Source organism: Salvia hispanica, chromosome 1, assembly GCF_023119035.1.
Source record: "Salvia hispanica cultivar TCC Black 2014 chromosome 1, UniMelb_Shisp_WGS_1.0, whole genome shotgun sequence".
In the NCBI taxonomy this organism is placed as follows: domain Eukaryota; kingdom Viridiplantae; phylum Streptophyta; class Magnoliopsida; order Lamiales; family Lamiaceae; genus Salvia; species Salvia hispanica.
The window spans coordinates 40252245-40265838 of NC_062965.1; the positions used below are offsets into that span (position 1 = coordinate 40252245).

General features: G+C 35.4%; 2 protein-coding genes across 3 annotated transcripts; one reads left to right on the forward strand and one right to left on the reverse strand.

Moving 5' to 3' along the window:
- Positions 1-3292: 3292 nt before the first annotated feature.
- LOC125200742 (probable methyltransferase At1g29790) lies at positions 3293-4655 on the forward strand. Its single transcript, XM_048098493.1, has one exon. The coding sequence runs from the start codon at positions 3420-3422 to the stop codon at positions 4548-4550; it is 1131 nt and encodes a 376-aa protein (XP_047954450.1). The 5' UTR covers positions 3293-3419; the 3' UTR covers positions 4551-4655.
- On the reverse strand, positions 4559-11879 carry LOC125200741 (potassium channel SKOR-like). Of its 2 annotated transcripts, none has more exons than XM_048098491.1 (13): positions 11321-11879; positions 9389-9613; positions 9240-9303; positions 8834-9173; positions 8206-8501; positions 7371-7451; positions 6944-7042; positions 6284-6505; positions 5980-6168; positions 5556-5631; positions 5180-5474; positions 4970-5097; positions 4559-4892 (listed from the first exon to the last, which is right to left on the reverse strand). In XM_048098491.1, the coding sequence occupies exons 1-13, from the start codon at positions 11560-11562 to the stop codon at positions 4639-4641; spliced, it is 2511 nt and encodes an 836-aa protein (XP_047954448.1). In that variant the 5' UTR covers positions 11563-11879; the 3' UTR covers positions 4559-4638. The 2 variants fall into 2 exon arrangements, with proteins under 2 accessions (XP_047954448.1, XP_047954449.1); XM_048098492.1 differs by having other exon boundaries at positions 4559-4889; positions 11321-11878.
- Between the last annotated feature and the right edge of the window lie 1715 nt (positions 11880-13594).

Below are 13594 nucleotides of genomic sequence, written 5' to 3' on the forward strand. Positions count from 1 at the left end.
AAGACTTATCTCAACTGTTAGATCATTCAGTGTTATACCATACCAGTGTCGTTCATTTCCAAAGGTAAGGAAACATGCGGACTAACACTACAACCTTTCACGATAGGTAGCCAAAGTCTATCTAGGTTGTGAAATTCTATTTCTCTACTACAAAGAACCGACTGCATCACCTTTTATGAATGTCATTCACGACCGACTAGTCTACTAAGCAGAAAAGTTAGACTTGTTTGCTTTTAATACATTGAAATGTTGTAGAAACATCTTATATATGAATAAGCAAACACCAATTCGATAAAATTACTTCTTCTCGCATTGGGTTAAAAGTGGATTGTAGAGTTTATTGTATACAAGCAATTCTACCCGTGCAACATGCTCGAAAATTTGCTTTTCAGTGTACCAATCATAACATTAGCCATGTACCGTCTTTCAATACTTTATACTCCCTCCGTCCCACAATAATTGTCACACTTCATTTTTACCATAAATGGTAAGTAGGTCTCACATTCCACTAACTCACTTCACTCAAATTTTATTATAAAACCAATATAAAACAATGGGTCCCACAAACCACTAACTTTTCCAACCAACTTTTCTTTACATTTCTTAAAATTCGTGCTCACAATAAAAGTGACAATTATTGTGGGATGGAGGGAGTATTAAATTATTGTCGTGAGACTCCGCAGGGAATGAGTATACATGGCGAATAAATAAGCCACCAAAATTAATACTGTAAAATTGGGGAACATTGTTGGCTACACTATTATTGGAAGAGAGAATTTTTCAATATTTTTTATACATTATAATATATTGTTTTTATTTTTCTCTCACAATAATCAAATCTTAATAATAGTGAAGAGTCGGAAAAGGACATGTGAAAAAGCAAAGCTTCAACAATCTTGGGTTTTTTATGCATCCAATTTTTGGTTTGGAACACTTTCTTTGCACGATTGAAGGGTCCAACTCACCATACTCAGACTTGGAAATTTCACATTGTCTCATATAGAAGCATCAATTCGGGGTTGGGTACGAGTACATGCAATGTCACGTAAAGAATACCCGACACGGGTAGTGATAATCCTTATAAGTTGCGGGACGAGTATTAGGGCATCAAATTTTGCTGAAATCGAATGCGACTAAACGACTTATCCGGTACGGGTACCCGCTGATAATATCCCATTTCATCACCCCTAACGACACATGTGTATCCAAACAAATAAAAGGGTACAAAGATTTAAATATGGACTATTAAGTCAAAAAGTGCGAAAGGTTACGTGAAATATGTAATTTATAATATGTATTTACAATCATATTTTATGGGATGCGTTATAATGTTAACTTTTTTTAAATTGTTAACTCATCAATGTAGTGTATTAACAATGTCAACACGATCACATTAAAATGACAACACATATTTGTGTTAGACATTTTAATAAACTGTGTTGACATTTAAATATTAATGTCAACACAATGTATTAAAATATCAACTTAAATTTATGTTGACATTTTAGTATCATCGTATTGACATTTTTAATACACTACGTTGATGAGTTAGCAAATTAGCAATTTAAGAAAAGTTAGCAACGGATCACTTTATTAAACAAAAATGAACTGAAATAATAATTATGGCTAAAAATCAAAGACACTGGTTTTTTATATATAAGTTCATTATAGATGAAACATTTTTTTAAAATCTTATTAGCAGTTTATTAAATACTCCCCCGTCCGCCATTAGGAATTTCATTTCTTAGCGCCACGAGTTTTAAGAAATGTTAAAAAAAGTTGGTTAGAAAAAATTAGTGGAATATGAGTCTCACTTATATATACTTTTGAATGAAATGGGAGTGGAAAGTGGGACCCTATTATCATTTTATGTTAAAAGAGAACTGGAATTACTATTCGCGAACGGACTAAAATGAAAAAACATGACTCCTATTTGCGGATGGAGAAAGTAATTAGTACTACATCAATAACATTTTTTTATTACTTTTTTTAAATCACTCAATGTTTACTTTAAATTTTGAATTTTTGACTTTCCCAATTTAATGTTTTGAGTTGAAAGGAATTTTTAATATTACAAGCATTAGAGATCAGTTATGCAAAAAAATTTGAAACCCCACCCCAAGAACCCCCACATCCCAGCCGATAGTATTGTGAGGGGTATTAAATCATGGTATGCAGTGGTCCGCTAAGTAGGAGGATATCTTGCCAGACGCTCACTTCCCAAAGCCTCAGACTTGTGCTTGTGAAATGTTTTAATTACCTAGTAGTGAGAATTGATCCTTGCCCACTTATGCTGATGATGGAAGTCAATCGATCCTCTCAGGGCCTCATACTTGCCCATTTTTTTTGTTGTGTAAAGATGACGATGATGGAATCGATTAGAGGGAAAGAAATTTTGAATTAATTAGAAGAGTGTTGGCTTTGAAGGTTGGTGCTAGGTTGGAATATCAACCTAATTTTAAATACTAATTAAGTTACAGTAATAACTAATAACTAATTTTAATTTTATATGTTGAAAATATCAATATAAAGATATAAATTTATCAATTTTCATGTGTTGATAAACTTATGTCTTTGTGTTGATATTTAAATTTACATATTCTATTGATATAATTATGTGTTTGTGTTGATAATTTTAATACACAGAATTGAAAGTTACTCCCTCCATCCCAATTAAGATGACACGTTTTCCTTTTTAGTTTGTCCCAACTAAGATGACACATTTCCTTTTTTGGTAACTTTCTCTCTCCAATTAATACACTCAACCACTTTTTCTCACTCCTATTAAAATATCCATCTTTTTTTATCTCTCTACTTTAATACTTACATCTACCTTCTCTCTCTCCAATTAAACACTTTAACCAATAACTCCTAAAACCCCGTGCCGGCTAAGTAATGTGTCATCTTAGCGGGGACGGAGGGAGTATTAGTTATTTCTGTAAATTAGTTAGCACACTAAGTGTGTGATCAAATACTAACTAAGTTACAGTAATAACTAATAACTAATATCAATTTTGTACGTTGACATTAATATTATTGACCTTTGCTGTTTAAAGTCGAATCCGTATAGGATTTTGATGAGTGAAGATGGATGAGACAAAATACTAGTGAACATACCAAGTTTCATAAACTCTAGTAGAATACATTAAAATTAATTTGGAATGGGTTGAGATTCACCACTGACTTTCCTCACTTGAGTAGCTCTCACTGCTCTGTAAGTCAGTACCCACTCCTATATTTTATTCAGGACACTGAACACATATTGCTATAGTTTAAACAATTAAGTAATTGTAAAGCACCTACTTCCCCCATAATTGAAGCTGCATCCAAACATTGACCCTTATTATTTAAGTTCAAGCAACATGAGCTTGTAATATTAAATATGCTAACATCCAAAACAAAATGAATCTCAAACCACAATGGAATACACTTGCAACATCCTCTTCTTCCTTCTCCTTCTACTCTCATCCAATCTCCTCACTTTATTCATCTCCACAACTTTCTACTCTTCCACTTGCTCCCTCAACCCTCACCTCCAAACCACCCCCTCCGCGGCCACGGCCGACGAGCCGGACCTCCCCTCCGAGTTCGTCGCCTTCACATGTCCACAGAAGCTCCCACTCGGCTTCAACCGCAATTTCGACTCCGACGAGATCCTCCCTTCCGTGGGCAGCTCATGCACCCTGTTCCAACGCGACCTCCGCCGATACATGTCGTACCAAGTGAACGGATCATGCCCGGACGACGAGCTCCTCTCCCAGAAACTCCTCCTCAAGGGATGCGAGCCCCTCCCCCGCCGCCGCTGCCGCCCTGCCGCCCCTCGCCACGCCGCGGAGCCCCTCCCCCTCCCGGACTGCCTCTGGTCCACCCCCTCGGACGCCTCCGTCGTGTGGACCGCCTACACCTGCAAGAACTACACGTGCCTCGTCAACCGCGGCCGCAGCCAGAAGGCCTTCGACGACTGCAAGGACTGCTTCGACCTGGCCGGCCGCGAGAGCCGCCGCTGGACGGGCCACGCATCCTCCAACCTCGACTTCACCATCGACGAGGTCCTTGCCGCGAAGTCGCCTGGGACCGTCCGCATTGGGCTTGACATCGGCGGGGGCGTGGCGACCTTCGCGGTGAGGATGAGGGAGCGGAACGTGACGATCCTGACGAGCTCCATGAATCTGAACGGGCCATTCAACAACTTCATAGCTGCGAGAGGGGTCGTGCCGCTCTACATCAGCATCTCACAGCGGCTTCCGTTTTTCGACAACACATTGGATATAATCCACTCGATGCACGTGCTGAGCAACTGGATCCCGACACAGCTGCTGCATTTTATGGTGTTTGACATATACAGAGTGCTGAGGCCGGGTGGCTTGTTTTGGTTGGATCACTTCTTCTGCGTCGGGGATGAGCTGGAGAATGTGTACGCGCCTCTCATAGAGAGTGCCGGGTTTCAGAAAGTGCGGTGGGAGGTCGGAAGGAAGCTCGACAGAGGGGAGGAGCTCAATGAGATGTATCTGTCTGCGCTCTTGGAGAAGCCATTAAACAATTCTTGGTGATTAGGCAATGGAAAAAGTAACATGTTCATTGAGCAAAAGGATGTGTACAAAATGCATTCCTTTATTGCAATTGCATCTAATAAGATTTTCAAGCTGTTTGGTACACGAGATACAACTTTTGTGCTTCTGTAATCATGTCAGCCTCGAGAATTTGGCCTCCGTCTTCGGATAATATAATGCATTCTGCATCAAGCATCCCGAGTTGATGGGATGCTGCTTCTATTAGCTCTTCCATGCTGTGACGAATCCACATCACGACTCCATGTCTTCGGCCTTCTTTAGTAGTATCCCATGGATGAAATGGAAACACTGTGCACTTTTTCTTTGCATGTCTTAGCTCTGCTACAGTTAAAAACCTACATTAATCCACTGATTTTCCACATTCTCAACAGACATTCTTGAATTATAAATATGACTACCTGTGACCTCATGGGAGTAGGGGCTCTCGGGATATTCGGATAGTTGGGCTGTCTTCGCCTCTTCCATGAGTCTGATCATGTTTTTGTTTCCGCATATTCTCGCTTCATCTATTGGACTGTTTCCCCATCTGAAGACAATGGTGATGTTTCAGTTGCGGAGTAATTTTACCAATAAATAAAAGTGAACAATCAATTATGTATTTATGTTACCTGTCTTTTGCGAAGATGCTGGCTCCTGCTTCCACAAGCAACTTGCCCATTAGATACAATCCTTGAGAGGCAGCTACGTGAAGGGGAGTTCGACTATCGTAGTCTTTCGAGTTGGGATCGATGCCATTGGACAACAACCTTCTCAGGAAATCTGAATCTCCTCTTGCAACCACTGAGCACAAGTAGCTACCAACATTGTCAATTTTCACCATGGCCCCTTCTTTATAAAGTAATGAAGCAACCTTGTCATGTCCATTCTTGATGGCTTCCAGCAATGGTGTGTTACCGAAATTATCTATTTAGAGACACAATTTCATCAGTAATATGACACAGTTGTTACTAAATGTGGACCCATGTACTTGGTTCTGGATCTTACCTTCGGCATTGATGTCTACACATTCTTGTATCAGGAACAGAGTGATATCTTCATATCCTCTTGATGCAGCAAGATGCTGAGGAAAAGATAAACCATCTCATCACTATTTTATGCCATTTCATTTGATGCCTGAACTTGACCTCAGAAAATTGTACATTCAACTATGCTTTTCATAATACAGATATATAGATGCCTAAAGAAATAAAGATGACAGGAAAGAAAAGAAATTTACAAACTTTTATATATATTGGCTTCATTGGATGTATCGCGAATCCAGAATTAGTAAGTGATGCCAGAAACATTTTAAGAGAATAAAAAGAAAAGGCAGGAGACAGTGAATTACCAAGTTATTTATGTTACATTGTAAAGCACAAAATGAATGTCTACTACAGAATATTAACAGGTAACTGTTCAAACCACATACCAGAGCTGTCCTTCCATCATAATCTTTCTTGCTTGGATCTGCTCCAGAACGGATTTCGCTTTTAAGTTGATACAAGTCACCGTAAAATGCTGCACTGTTCACTCTCAAAGCAAGATCAGCTTCTTGTTTACCAATATGGAACGTAATATCCGACTCCAATTGCTTCAGGCGAAGATTAGATTCTTTTCCCTATCGTAAGTTGAATATAGTTAGAAGAAAGGGGAAGATTAGATTATTATCTTCATTAATGCTAAGAGTGTAAGCATAATGGCAGCTAGTAGGCATGTTTCTATAGTTGAATTACCTCCAACAAGTTAGTCAAGACTTTCCGTCCATCGTGGAAAAATATCTCAAGAATATTGGAGAAAGATTGCTTATCAATACGCATGAGTCTGCAGAGTTCACATACACGGACAGTATAAGGTTGAGGAATGTTGCACAAAATCGAAATCTCTCCAAACGAGCTGTTAGGCTCTAGAAGAGACACAGTCTCTTCTAATCCATCAGCCCCTATTCCAACCTCCTCCTGTATAATATGGTACCTAGCGATTAATCTCAAATAAAAAAGGACAATAAAGATGCACGACAAAAAATCAGTTAAAAATGTATCTAAAACATGTTGCATGAGTTGTCAATTCAAGAATATACAGGGCCTATTCAAGTCGTAAGCTACTGTGTTCTAACTCCTGATAAATTGCAAGACAAGATTTCTGGTTTGCCTACGACGACTAAAAGTTTAACCATCTGTCCTGCAAAGGTTTAGATAGATCCACTTCCACAAGTATATGCTTGATACCAGCCATAGGTTCTCTTATAAGATATACATATATCTCTATTTTGCATGACGAGTAAGTAATTACAATGTCAATTTGAAAATGTTAACGCTCATGGAAAAGAGTTTGGGAGGAACTCATGTTTCAAAATATATAACACTTTTTAAGATTTGGGCGTAAGAAAGTCATACCAAGACACCATGACAAACAAAATAGAGTTGATCCACAACATTCCCCTGTTCCATTATGACTTCTCCTGGAAGGAAAAATTCCTCGTGGACCCGAGTTACCTGCAGAGAGAAATACGTGTGGAAAGAATTAGCAGCATGAACCAAAGATTGAATGATATACAATGAACATATTTATCAATTGAAGGCAACCCAGAAAGGATATATAAGGTAAAGAAAATTTACTAAATGAAGTATTTTACAAACTGTATATGTTCAATCCAGACTGCATTACATACATTCTTCACATTAATGTTGATACCCGAACAACTTTGTGTATAAAAGAGTTGATGGACATATAAGTAGCCCACACATAAAAAGAAAAGAATAATATCCAATAGCGCATTCAATTATTGAACGAAATTAGTTGGTGACCAAATGATTAACTTACAATTTGATTGATGAATTCTTGGGAGCAAGATTTGAAAATGGGAATATTTTCCACATATGACTTGTACAAAGTCTGAGATATCTGCAACAAAATAAATTACCGTGTCAATGAAAAGGTTCATTTTTTGCTTTGTGGGTGATCACACGAATGAACAGTATAACTGGATAACAAATGCTTTGCATTGAAGATACATCTAAGATAAACAATGGACTAAAATATCTCAAGTTCTCAATAAAGGAGCACTTTAAACAATAAGAGACAGCAGCGCACATATCAAATATATAGCTTTGTAATGCATAATTAACATGTGTAATGAATTTAAGATAGAGCATCAAAACAGCTACAGTCACTCAGAATCATCCAAGAATTATAATTCAAGGAATTGTTCGGATCCAACTATAATGCAGAAATCTTCGGCATAGGAGAAATTGTGCACATTTGTTGAACCAAGAGGTTTCAAATATCAGAATAGTAAGTTCCACAAAACAGTGGACAGACAAATCAGCTAGATCAAACCATCAAATATTTAGAATTCTGAATTGGAACTCTACATTGCAAAAATTCAGCAAGACAGGCAAAATCCAAAATTGGGCATCAACGAACAAATAATGAAGTAATGATGGTAAGTTTCATGAGTAAACTTGAGTTAAGCCCAGTTCAACCAACTTGTTTTAATCAGATGAACTAAGAACAGACATTTCTCTCTTATCCACACACACACACTGACATAGTTTTGACCATAGACTCTATAATAGCATGCATTGCAATTTTTCAACTCACGAAAGGTGATATCTTCTAACTAAATATGTTTTGTATAGAGTTTCCAGATTCCTACCTTGGCACGAATAGACATTGGGATATCTTGTAGAACAGCGGCATCAGTATAGCTGCTTTCATATTGCAAACGCAAATGCCCTTTTATTTGATTACGTAGGTCCCTACCTAATCTGTTTCTGTTCATATATTTGGTAAGATCAGTCATTTTGTCTCTATATCTTACAGTCTTTGATCCTTTCACAATCAGCGCTGTCATGTTACCAATCAAATATGCACCAAGAATCATGTCAAAGGAGACATAGATCATGATGAATATCATTTCTCTCAGATTGACTGCATGTATATCTCCATAACCTGCACAAGTGAGAGAAAACAATATAAATGGAACATTCATATTGATTATAAGCATAGTGTGTACCATAAAAGACATTATAGATAGCATGGAGAAGGAAAAAGCTAACACATTGTCGAAATACTTATGTGCAAGTAATTTTCTCATTTTTCAGTAAGTTACACCATGACAGAAAAACATATTTTAGGAAAAGCTAGCCTCAACTAACATATCTCCATTATAACTTAATAAAACAAGTTGTAATGCAAAATTGAACTTGTTAATTTTATGAAAGAATCAAATATTGTTATAGAGTTTTTTCTATGCTTAATGTGAAAAGTTAAAAAACACTTACCTACAGTTGCCATGGTGACAATGGCAAAATACAATGAAGTAATGTAACGCTTCCATATGTCTATATCTCTGAATTGTGAATAACTATAGTCACCCAATTGCAAGCTCCCAATCCATGTGTAACCTTCCTGCTCTTCAGGGAGCGTAGTGGCTAGGTAGTAGAAGATGCAAGCTGCTGTATGCGTGCAGTAAAGTTCAACAGCTATTAGTTTCACTATCCTCGTGAAGAGATAATTGATTCTGATGTCCTTTTCCATCCTTTGAAAGAAATCCGTAAGTCTGCGAACCCGTATCAATCTGATCCATAGAAGATACCTCACCCCTTCTTTTCTTCCGCAAACCTATTGGAATGTATATATTACATGTGTGTTTTTCAAATATGTTAAAAGAAAACACATGAGCCAAACCTTGTAGATTATATCCCACGGCATGCAAGCTAGTAGGTCCGGAAAAAAATGAGATTTAATATACCTGCAAACAGAATACCCACCTTTATTTGTGGATGGTGCAATATAAGTTATTGCATACAAACTACAAGGAAAAAGAACATAAGTACCGTAGAGCAATTGGATTACGCTTGTAAATCATTTTGTAGGAATGACTGTCCCTGTAAGCCACAAAGAATTGCAAGATAATGTCGAGTAGGAATGCCACCTGGCCAACAATGTCTAAAATGAAGAGGTTCTCTGGTAGTCCCCTGAAGAACCCGAACTCCAACGGAGTAAAGAATGACGAGTATATTGCCCATATTAGTATAAATTTCTCCCATGCCTTGTACCACCTGCATATTTTTTTTGAGAATCAACATTCCCGAGGCGAAGAAATTTCTGAAAGTTGGAGTAACTCTGCTTAACTGATTTAATCGATTGATGGAGGTCCAACTACAGAGGTTACAAGATAGAGTTTTATGCATTTATGATCTCTATAAATGACAACATAGAAGTGATGTGCCAATATGCCAAAGCTACCTTCTTCTTGAAGTTTATATTTGCTCCTAGCAAATGCAAGAAAAACCCATTTTTGACAACGGCTTTGCCATTGCATTTTATCCCAACAAAACAAATGAAATTTTAAGAAACGTGATATTTCAGATGTATTTTCCTGTTTGAATACAGAATCTGATCCATGCAATGCAGTTGTAGTTCTATGTTCTACATTTTTTTTTATCTGTTTTTTCTTATTTGGGTTGAAGTTTTCAATTTACTATGTTAAGAAGGATAAATATGATACACTGATTAACCTACCATGTTAAATAGGATAAATATAGTGAGGTAATATATACAGTTGCAACCCGCTTCAACACACTATCTGCACTTATATGTTGAAATGTGATACAAACATAAAAAGAAACATGTTTTCCATTCACCACTCCAATTAAATTAATGGATAAAAATAATTTATATATACAATTTTTGCAGATTTTTTTTGATATATAGAGCTTTGAGAATTAAAAAACTTTGGATTATTTGAAAAAAGAATAATCAAAGATCGATCTATTTTTCATAGTTATCAGAGTTCATAGTATTTATTTACATCCCATGTGATGCATCAAATCTACAGGTTATATTGTGTATAAAATAAATGTACAAGGTCCACTGGACAGAGGTTACAAATTGCATTAAACTGACAGGCTTACCACTTGTGTTCAATCAATTTTAATAATAACCGGATAAAATAAGGGCCTTGGTGATATTCTTTAAATTATGAATGAAATAAAACATAATTCGACCAAGTTTACTTGTGCAATTTTGATATACTCCCTCTGTCCCACAAGAAATAAAACGTTTTCATCTTTGGTTGTCACATTAAAAATAAAACGTTTCTTAAAATAACTAATTTTATCTCTATTTTTCCCTTTCTCTTACTGTATTCTCTCTTCTTTAACTCACAAAACAACACTACATAAAATCTTGTGCCGAAAAGCAAACATTTCATATTTATTGGGACGGAGGGAATATTTATTAGCGATGGCTTCTTTGTGTCTGAGGTCATTTACTATATGAGTTTTATTTATAAAAATAATACTAGTACTGAGGATATGACAACTGTTACGTATAAAAATAAAATAGTTCAAACCACCTTTGACTTTCAAGCACCCAAAATAATGAAAAATGTGTTGAAATTTACCGAACTAGGCGCAGACTAACAAATAGGTTCCCACCACGTCTCTACTAGTATCAGTGGCGGGAACAAAAAGACTCCAAAATTATTCCTAAACACCACTACTTTTATCAAATACGATATCCAATCCCCATTATTTTCAAACTTCGACTCAATAAACGAGTAACCGCATCCCACAACAGCTGTACTAATTTCTTGAAAAAATAATAAAATTAAGATAGAAATAAAAAGAAAACGAGATTAAAAATCAATTATTAGAAAAACTTGTGTTTATGTATACAGTAATTTAAATAATGACTGTGCGTTAATTTCCGGTCAATTTAAATAGCAGGATGTGTTTAAAAATGAGAAACAATAAATAAATTACCTGTTGTCAGGGTGGATGAACAGATCTCTGAAGCCATTGATGAGGTTGTGCCTGCTGAATCTCCGGCGAGTCGAGTTCATCTCCAACTCGTTCTCAACCAGAGTTAATCGGCTGCCGCGTGACGACTGTATTCGCTCCCTTAGATCCTCCACCTCGTATTCCTCCCCGCCGTGGCTCGAGCTTCCTTCCTCTCCAATATCACCGTGCCCTATTTTAAATGATTTCCTCTTGAACGACTCCATTTTCCTCTTCTCCAACAGAAATCAAGGGTTTTGATGATAGTTATCGTTAGTTGATGGTGGAAGGTTCGTGAATTTTCGGATTTTCTGGAAACGATTTGATTTTTTTTTTTTTTGAGGGAGAAAGTGTGAATTGTTTCGGCCGGAAAAATTGGGAGGGAAAATCACGGGAGATGGATGTTGGAATTCACGGAAAAGATAAGCAATGTTACCGTTGATCAAAATGTACGGCTGCGATTTGACGATGAAAAATGCAGGGATGGGATTCGGCGGTTTTGGAATTCATAAACCCCTCGCCCCTGCCTGAACCGATTTGAGTACTCTATTATTTATAGTTAAGTTATACAACGAGATCTGAATAATATGGGTTATTAAAAAGTATAATTAAATCAGTTGTAAATTGTGTATCCAGGAATGTTTATTTCATATTTTTGGTTGTAAATGTTTATTTCATATATTAATATACTGTGCACATTTCATTACACGTGGTTGTTGGCACTTATAATTTCAAAAATATATTCTCTCTCTCCTAGTAACATTTCCAATAATAGAGTCATTTTATCATTTTAATATATTCCACAACAATAGACTCATTTTGTTTTTTAGAAAAAGCCAACATACTTTTTTCTTTTTTACTTTATTATTTTTTCACCTCTTTATCTTTTTTCATTTTTTATTATTCTTCATTTACTTAATTCACTAAACATAATCTTTCTTAGATTGCGTGCCGAAATAAAACGCCTTCACTATTATAGATCGAAAGGAATACTACAATTAGTGCAATATACTAGTCAGGGATTGTCATCGAAATAAGAAATGATCTTAATACAAAATACTCCCTCCGTCTCATAAAAGATGTGGTGGAAACACAGTAGGGGCGATTGTGCCAAAATACGACGCCGTTTTGTATCAATTTCTACAAATTAGAAATTTTATTATTCCGACCAAATTCAACACAAACACTAAGTAATCCATAATTATGTGATTTATATTGAAGCAATTAAGTAGCACTCAAATATTCCACCGTCCCGCCGCTCATGAAATGAAACAATTCTTTAATAATTTGCTAAAAGTATTATTTTTCTATCATATAGTAATAATTTATGGAATGTTTATTTTACTGATTAGAATTTTATTTTTTTTATTTCAATACTAATTAGTTCATTTATTTAATTCACTTGCATCAGGTCATTTAAATTCTAGTGTTTAACTATTATATTATGACAAATTAATATAAAATTAATAATTATTATGAAAATTATATTTAAAGCTAATCAGTTGCAGAGTTATCAATTTCTAGTTATAATTTCTTTTAGCTAAAAAAAATTATTAACTCTCAATTATAATCATATTAACTCTTAATTTGTCGATGTATGAAAAACGACGTGATGTTGTTATCATATCATATTTTTTATTTCTTCATATTAGTAATTCCCCGTCTCCAAAGAATATGCACTTTGAATCGGCACGAGTTTTAATGCAAAATTGGTAAAGTAAGAAAAAGATATAGAGAAAAAGTAATTAAAGTACTGTTACTGAAAAAAAGGTCTCACCTCATTAGAGTGAAAAAAATATAAAAAAAAAAATAGAAAATGCATATTCTTGTAGGGCAGACTAAAAAGGAAAGTGTGCATATTCTTGTGTGACGGATGGAGTATAATTTTAACCATCATGAGATCATTGAGAAATTGAAATGTTATATTCGAGTTTCAAAATTATGGAATTGACTAAAATTAATGAAAAGTTATAATTTAAATAAAAACACTCCCTAGATTTAAATAATAAATGGGGCTTACAAATTTGATAATTTTTTAGTCAAATTAAATTAGAATTGGAATTATTAACTCCTGATTGAAACAATAAGCTCTAATTATTATTTTAAATGATAATTGATATTGACATTAGTTTATAGATAATACTATTACATAAAATAATTTTTAAATGAGAAAAAAATTTAATTAGTAAAATTAATAGTATTGAACAAATTACTATAATAGTAAATCATTACAGCAAATTATTAAATAAGATTTTATTT

Excerpts from the sequence above, each read along its gene's own strand:
- LOC125200742 (XM_048098493.1), top strand. The coding sequence starts at position 3,420 with ATGGAATACACTTGCAACATCCTCTTCTTCCTTCTCCTTCTACTCTCA.
- LOC125200741 (XM_048098491.1), bottom strand. The coding sequence starts at position 11,562 with ATGGAGTCGTTCAAGAGGAAATCATTTAAAATAGGGCACGGTGATATT. Across the intron at positions 7,043-7,370 it reads AAGAATTCATCAATCAAATT|GTAACTCGGGTCCACGAGGA; the intron begins GTAAGTTAATCA and ends TTCTCTCTGCAG. Across the intron at positions 6,506-6,943 it reads TTGTTTGTCATGGTGTCTTG|GAGGAGGTTGGAATAGGGGC; the intron begins GTATGACTTTCT and ends CATATTATACAG.